Genomic DNA, 7,429 nt, shown 5'->3' with positions numbered 1-7,429 from the left:
TGTGTGTGTGTGTGTGTGTGCAAACTCCACACCTGCCTCCCTCCACCCCAGAAACAGTGGGGCTCCCTTGTGGCCATTAAATGGAGCACTAGGCTATATCACAAAGCGAACCCCGTTGGAAAAAAAGCATTCCACATCTGGAAAGGTTTAGCTTTTTTTTTTTTAATTCCCTTCCCCGCTAGGTAGGGAAATTGGGGGGGTAGTAGAGGAAGGTTCCCCCAAAGGGGGCGTGGCCTCTAGGCCCAACCAGACTCCTCCCCCAACACCCCTGCTCTGTCCCCGCCCCCTTCCCCCCTCCTCCTGGCTGAGCCGGAGAAGAGAGCCCGGGCGCGCAAAGAGGCTGGGCTTTGGCGAGAAAGCGGAGCGTGGGGAGCCCGTGGGAACCCGCGGGGGCGCGCTTGGGCATCACGAGGCGGGGGGAGAAGGGGGGAGGCGGTCCCGGTCCCGGGGGCGCGCGAGGAGGAGCCGGGGCGGCGCTGTGGAGGAAGCTTCAGCAGCACCAGCGGCACCAGCAGCAGCAGCAGCGGGTCGAGCGGAGCGCAAGGTTTTGGGTAGCTCCCGTTTCGTTTTTACGCACCGGGCCCGGGGCTCCTTCCCTTGGCGCGGTGGCTGGGGCCCGGGACGCCAGCCCGGCGGGATGGCCCGGCTTTCGCTGCCTCGCCTCTGCCCGCCGTTCTCCTCTTCTTCCTCCTCCTCCTCCTCCTCCTCCTCGTCGTCTCCGCCGCCGTTGCTGCTCCTCCTGCAGTTGCTGGTGCTTCTCCTGTGCCGCGGCAGCTCCGGCAACCGACACGCGGTGCATTGGAACAGCTCCAACCCGCAGTGAGTACCCCGAGGTGGTTTTATTTTGGGGGGGCAGGATAATAGGGATGGAAGAGGAAGAGGAGGGAGGGGAGGCTTCAAAAATAAGGGGAGGGGGGGTCTGCATCAAGCTTTCCCCTCCCACCCTTTCTCCCCGCAACCCACCTCCCCACCCGCGTCTCCTCTCGAGAGATCCCGCCTCGCCTGCCTCGCTCGAGCTCTTGACAGTCCTCCCCCGTCTGGCGGCTGTCTGGACGGGGACCCCCGCCCCGCCCCTCCCCTCCCCCGCCCTCCCTTGGTCCCTCTCTCTCTCCCCCCTCCCCGGCAAAGTCAAGGCATGGTGGCCTCTACTAGAACTGAAGATGGGGGAGTGGGGGGGGGGGTTGCGGTGGGGACTGGGGAGGGGGTCGCTTTGCCAAAATCCATCCGTCCTCCTTCTTTCCTTCAACTGTTTTTTCCTTCCCCTTCCGCTTTCTTCCTTCCTTCCCTCTTTCCTTCCTCCCTATGATTTTCTTTCCTTCCCTCCTACAACCTCCCTCCCTCCCTTCCTTTCTTCCTTCTTTCCTTCTCCCTATCTCCCTTCCTTCGTTCCCTCTTTCCTTTCTCCCGATATAATTTTCCTTCCTTCCCTCCTCCAAAACCTGCCTTCTTTTCTTCCCTCTTTCCTTCCTTCCTTCTCCCCTTCCAATCTTCCTTCCTTCCCCCTCCACTTCTTTCCTCCTTTCCTTCCTTCCCTCTTTCTTTCCTCCTTATATAATCTCCCTACCCAATTACAACCTTTCTCTCTCCCTCCACTTCCTTCCTTCCTTCCTTCCTTCCTTCCTTCCTTCCTTCCTTCCTTCCTTCCTTCCTTCCTTCCTTCCTACCTACCTACCTACCTACCTTCCTATCTTGCCTGTCCTTCTTTCCTTCCTTTCCTGTCCTTCCTTTCCTGTCCTTCCTTCCTTCCTTCCTTCCTTCCTTCCTTCCTTCCTTCCTTCCCCAGTCAGGGCGCCGCTTCTCTCGCCCGGCCAGCTATTCCGCGCGGACCGGGAAAAGCCGGGAAAGACCCCCCCCCCACGGCTGGTGGTGGGTTCGTGGGGCGGAGTGGCGGGGGGGAGGAAGCTGGTCGTGTGAACGCGCGCCCTTTGCTCTGCCAGGGAGGAATAGTTGGGGAGGGCGGCAGAAACCCGCGTCCGTGGCTTGGAGGGGGTCCCCCCCTCTTCCCCGGAGCCCAGCGATGCCCTCCAAGCGCCGGCGGGGGAGGGGAGGGAGGCAACCCCCTTACCCGGGCGCGACGGGCGGGGTCTCCGGGCGGCGATCGGTGGGGGGCTTTGTGCGGCGGAGTGCACGCGTGTTGTGACCTATTTTCCCCGGATTATTATTATTATTTCCTTCTTTCCTTCTTTCTCTTCCTTCCTTCCTTCCTTCCCTTCCCTTTCCTTCTTTTCTTCCTTCTTTTCCTTTCTTTCCTTCCTTCCTTCCTTTTCTTTCTTCCTTCTTTCCTTTCCTTTCCTTCCTTTCCTTTCCTTCCTTCTTTCCTTTCCTTTCCTTCTTTTCCTTCCTTCCTTCTTTCCTTTCCTTTCCTTTCCTTTCCTTCCTTCCTTCCTTCCTTTCCTTTCCTTTCCTTTCCTTTCCTTTCCTTTCCTTCAGGCCCCGGTGGGCGGGCGGGTGGTGGCTAGCAGGCTGGACCTGACCCGGGCGCACCCAGCTGCCTGGCACCCACGGGCGGGCGGGGAAAAGAGCCGGGAGCTCCCGGCCTCGCTGCCACCTCCTCCAGGGCACACCCCCCCCCCCCGTGTGTGGCACGTGCCCAGGCAACCGGCCGGGCATTCCCCAGGGGGCGAGAATTGGGCGAGGTTGTGTCTTCACCAGCCTCTGGGGGAGAAACGGGGTTGGGTGCCTGGTGCAATGTGGAGTGGGGGGGGGGGACCGGGTTCAAGGGTCAGGAATTGCTTCTCCCCCCCCCTTTGCAGGTTTCTCTCCCCTGCTAGCTGACCCCCCCCTTCCCCTACCTATAGCTGCCCTTGGCACAGGCGCCTTGCCAAGCGAGATCGCCTCTGTGGCCGAGCCCCTTAGTTTGTCTCGCTTTCCTGGCAAAGTGGCGGGAAACGCAGGGGGGGGGAGTTTAACTTCCACACAGGCAGACCAAACCCCCTCCCCCCAAAAAAAACATACCCCTCCCCCCAAAAAAAACACACCCCTCCCCCTGTTTCTGGTGGGGTCTTCCTGGGCTCGCTAGAGGAAGGTGGGTCTGCCTGCATAGGAAGGGAAGGGGGCTTTTTTCTTGGGGGTGGGGGGTGCTACAAGCAGAGAGGGGGAACTGTCTCTAGGCTGGCTGGGAGGCTGAGACCCCAGCTCCTTTGAGGGGCGGGGGCAGGATAAGACCCTGCCTTATTTTGCTTCCTCTCTCTTTCATACTTTCCTTCTTTCTTCTCTCCTCCCTCTGTCCTTCTCTCTTCCTCCCTTGTTTCTTCCTTCCTTCCTTCCCACTCTCTCCACTTTTTCTTCCTCTTCCCTCCCTCCCTCCTTTTTTCTCACCTTCCTCCCATTCTTCCCTTCCTCCCTTCTTGCACACGCTTTTCCTTCTTTCTTGATGCCTCTCCTTCCTTTCCCTCTCTTTTTCTCGCCTTCCCTCCTCCCTCCCGTTCTCTCCTTCCTTCCCTCCCCTCCTGTCTCTCTCACACTTTTCCTCCCTTCCTTTTTTCCCGGCTTCCCTCCTTTCTTCTTTCCCTCCCTCTCTCCTTCCTTCTTTCCCTCCCTCCCTCCTTCCTTCTCTCCCTCCCTCTCTCCTTCCTCTTCTCTCCCTCCCTCCTTCCTTCTTTCCCTCCCTCCCTCCTTCCTTCTCTCCCTCCTTCCTTCCTTCTTTCCCTCCCTCTCTCCTTCCTTCTTTCCCTCCCTCCCTCCTTCCTTCTCTCCTCTCTCTCCTTCCTTCTTTCCTCCCTCCCTTCTTCCTTCTCTCCCTCCCTCTCTCCTTCCTTCTTTCCCTCCCTCCTCCTCCTTCTTTCTCTCCCTCCCTCCCTCCTTCCTTCTTTCCCTCCCTCCCTCCTTCCTTCTTTCCCTCCCTCCCTCCTTCCTTCTTTCCCTCCCTCTCTCCTTCCTTCTCTCCCTCCCTCCCTTCTTCCAAGGCCAGCCTTCTGCTGTGGGAAGGCACTTTGCTTCTCCCCCTCCCTCCCCCTCAGGGCTGCAGACTTAATTCCCATTTGTAGAGCCAGACACCACCTTCCCCCACTGTGGGACTGCCTTTCCTCTCACTCTCAGCCTGGCTGGGAACTCTGGGAGTTGTAGTCCAGCAGCCCCAGCTATCTCAGAAGCCGGCCAGCCGCATTCCTCTTGCCCTCCAGTGGTACCAAATCACCTTGTGCCCTTCACAGGGACACGGATAGAATCCATCCTTCCTTCCTTCCTTCCTTCCTTCCTTCCCTTCCTTCCTTCCTTCCTTCCTTCCTTCCTTCCCCTCCTTCCTTCTTTCCTTTCCTTTCTTTCTTTCCTTCCTTCCTTCCTTCCTTCCTTCCTTTCCTTCTTTCCTTTCCTTTCTTTCTTTCTTTCTTTCTTTTCTTCCTTCCTTCCTTCCTTCCTTTCCTTCCTTCCTTCCTTCCTTCCTTCCTTCCTCCCTTCCTTCCTTCCTTTCATTTCCTTTCCTTTCTTTCTTTCTTTCCTTCCTTCCTTCGTTTCCTTCTTTCCTTTCCTTCTTTCCTTTTCTTTCTTTCTTTCTTTCTTTCTTTCTTTCTTTCTTTCTTTCTTTCTTTCTTTCTTTCTTTCTTTCCTTCCTTCCTTCCTTCCTTCCTTCCTTCCTTCCTTCCTTCCTTCCTTCTCTTCCTTCCTTCCTTCCTCGGGCAACCTTTCCCTTCGCTCTATAGATGTTTAATGAATCAACGGTTGAAGCCATAATTTGGGGATTGTCATGGCTGCCAAGGGAAGCCACAGGGAACCGGATCGGGGAGGCGGGCCGGTGGTGAGAACACTGGAGGCGGGGTGGGGGCTGCACGTTATTTCTAAAGCTCAGCGCAGAGCCCCCAAGGGAAAAATAACACACCCCAAAAGCCCCTACCCCCCAATGCCAGGTGAAGGAGGGAAGTGGCACGGTGGTTCAGAACCTGCCTTCTCTGCTCCAAGCTGCCCAACGGTGGGCACCAGTCTCCGGGCACCCTCGTAGGCAGCGTCCTTCCCGACACACACCTGCCCACCGGAGGGGTGTGTGTGTGTGGTGCCAACTCCTTCCCAGCTCGTGCCCAGGAGCCAGGAACAGCCAATGAAGTGGGCACCATTGCTGTCCCTCCGTGCTAAGTTGCTACCCTGAATCTGGCCTGGTATGTCTGTCTCTCTCTCTCTCTCTCTCTCTCTCTTTCTCTCCATCTCTCTCTCTCTCTCTCTCTCTCTCTCTCTCTCCATCTCTCTCTCTCTCTCCCTCTCTCTCTCTCTCTCCCTCTCTCTCTCTCTCTCTCTCTCCATCTCTCTCTCTCTCTCCATCTCTCTCCATCTCTCTCTCTCTCTCTCTCCATCTATCTACCTCTCTCTCTCTCTCCATCCATCTCTCTGTCTCTCTCTCTCTCTCTCTCCATCTCTCCATCTCTCTCTCTCTCTCCTGCCTACCCCCCCCCACGTCCGTACGCCCGTCTGTCCTCGCCTGGCTCTCACGCCCTTCGTCCACGTCCCCTCCACAAAGTCCAGGCAGGGAAACACCGTCGCCTCTGAGAATGTCCCCTGAGGCGGAAGCCCAGAGCCCATAAATTGCGCCTGTGAATTGGGCCTTGGCGGGCACCGAACAATGGCGGAGGAGAGAAAGAGAGAGAGGGGGGGTTGGGGGCCATATTTTGCCCTCTCCCCCACCCCCTTCCCTCCTTTCATCCGCCTCAGCCAGCCGAACCTTCCTAACTTGGCCTGCGGAGGGACGGTTGCTAAGGAGATGTTCAGGTGAAGCTCTGCACGGTGTGCTGGACCGTCTCTCTCCGTGGATGCTAAAGGCCCACCGGAGAGTCAGGGGTCCCTTTCCTTCATTTTGGGGGAGGGGGGGGCGCACGCGACAACGACACCCCTGCAAAGCAGCCCCGGTTGCTCAGCGCCGCCTCTCTCCTCTCGGGCCTTGTCCCTCTTTCCCGATGGGGATCGGCACCACAGTTTGGGCCCAACGGCATCCCGATGGCGGCGAGGGTCCCTTCCCGGCCGGCTGGAGGAACACGGGTTGCTGCAGAGCTGGGATGCCGGCGCGTCGGGGATATTTATGGTGGAGCAGTGCGGCAAAGCTGGCTTCGCTGCAGCCCGGCGGGCCTCGCCGGACGCCGGTTTTTAAGGGTGGAGTGGGTCCTTCTGGGCCAAATCCTGAAACGGACTATAATTCAGCTGACCGTTAAGACTCCCCCTGGCTGCAGGGCGCCAAGTGCCAGAATATTTTGCATTTATCTCCACGAAATATATCTATATATCTATATATTTTTCCCCCCTTCCTCTTCTCCCAGAGCTTCCTCTTCCTTCTGGCTCCTGATTTATGACCGATTCACGCTGGACTTGGCGTGCAAACGGTTGTACAAACAGCCTTCGCTCTTTTGTTGGGCACCGACCAGCCTTCGCTCTTTGTTCTCCACCACTACGGTGCCCCCGTTGCGCTGCGGATCTTCCCAGGCCTTTCTCTGCCGTTTTACGAGCCTCCATCTTTTTTTTGGGGGGGGGGGTCTCCCCGACTTTTCCCCAGGGGCCTGGAGTAGCTTCCTTGAACCCCAGCTCTCCCAATTTGTGCCCCGGATCCTGCAAGGTGGATGTGGCATCACACACGCACACCTGGGTCTGCACCAACATGCCTCCGTAGACTGGGCTGGTCCTCGCTTGCGTTCCTTCCACCGGCCACGTTTTTCCCAGCCTCACCTGGGACACAGGTAGTCAAGTCCCCATCGTTTTTGGGGTGAGGTGGGTGGGAGCCTGTTGGATCCTTCATTTCTTTTCCACACCCCCGGAATCTTTTCCCATATTAGATCTGCCATCCGAACCAGATCTGGCCTTTTTCCCACGCCGGTGCCGTAAATTAAACCTCTTTTTTTTTAAAGGACTGAGGCTCGAGTGTAACCGCCTGTTTCTTCCCAGACTGTGTTTTCCTGGAAAAAATTTGAACCCACTCCCCTAAATTGGCATGGGAGGGGGGGTGATCTCTGGGTTCTGCCTTCGGTACCACCCCCCCTCCTCAAATTCTCAGGGACCTGCCACCTTCCTGATTTTAATAAGCCGGTCCTTGTGCTCGTAACGTGCAGGACAGTGTGTATTTCACTGGACAAGGGCAGATGTGACTTGGGTGTTGATGAATCCTGGAGCCACCCAAAGGCATCTAGGAAGCAGAGAAGGGATCTTAGGATCTTCTGCAGCCTGGGGGGGGGGGATCTTCTCAAGGGATCAACCCCCCCTCTCCCTTCCCCTTTTAAACATCCCGTCGGTTCTACCCACCAAAAAGGTAACGCTGGCGTTTCGCTTTTGTCGACTTAATGACCGGAACGGCGATCGGAATCTCTTCGCCAAGCAAGGCAGGCATTAAGCGAGTCGCACCCTGTTTCTTCCTTCCCCCGCCCCCACCCTCGATTCTTAAGCAGATCACGGCAGTCGTTAAACGAATCCCACGGGCGTTAAAACATTCCCCTCTTGAGTCGACGTGTTGGAAAGACGACTGGGA

At 57.3% G+C, this 7,429-nt stretch overlaps 1 protein-coding gene across 2 annotated transcripts in view; it reads left to right on the top strand.

The window, feature by feature from the left end:
* Positions 1–306: 306 nt before the first annotated feature.
* Positions 307–7,429, top strand: part of EFNA3 (ephrin A3) — a 36,627-nt gene continuing 29,504 nt past the window's right edge. For both annotated transcript variants that reach the window (XM_026716415.2, XM_026716414.2), the window contains exon 1: positions 307–819. In XM_026716415.2, the coding sequence (XP_026572200.1) occupies positions 638–819 (182 nt within the window). In that variant the 5' untranslated portion in view covers positions 307–637. The remainder of the gene's footprint in view (positions 820–7,429) is intronic.

The sequence above is a fragment of the Pseudonaja textilis genome, chromosome 16 (genome assembly GCF_049901715.1).
Source record: "Pseudonaja textilis isolate UNSWEBS1 chromosome 16, rPseTex1.2, whole genome shotgun sequence".
In the NCBI taxonomy this organism is placed as follows: domain Eukaryota; kingdom Metazoa; phylum Chordata; class Lepidosauria; order Squamata; family Elapidae; genus Pseudonaja; species Pseudonaja textilis.
This window is presented reverse-complemented; position numbering and strand designations above follow the sequence as displayed.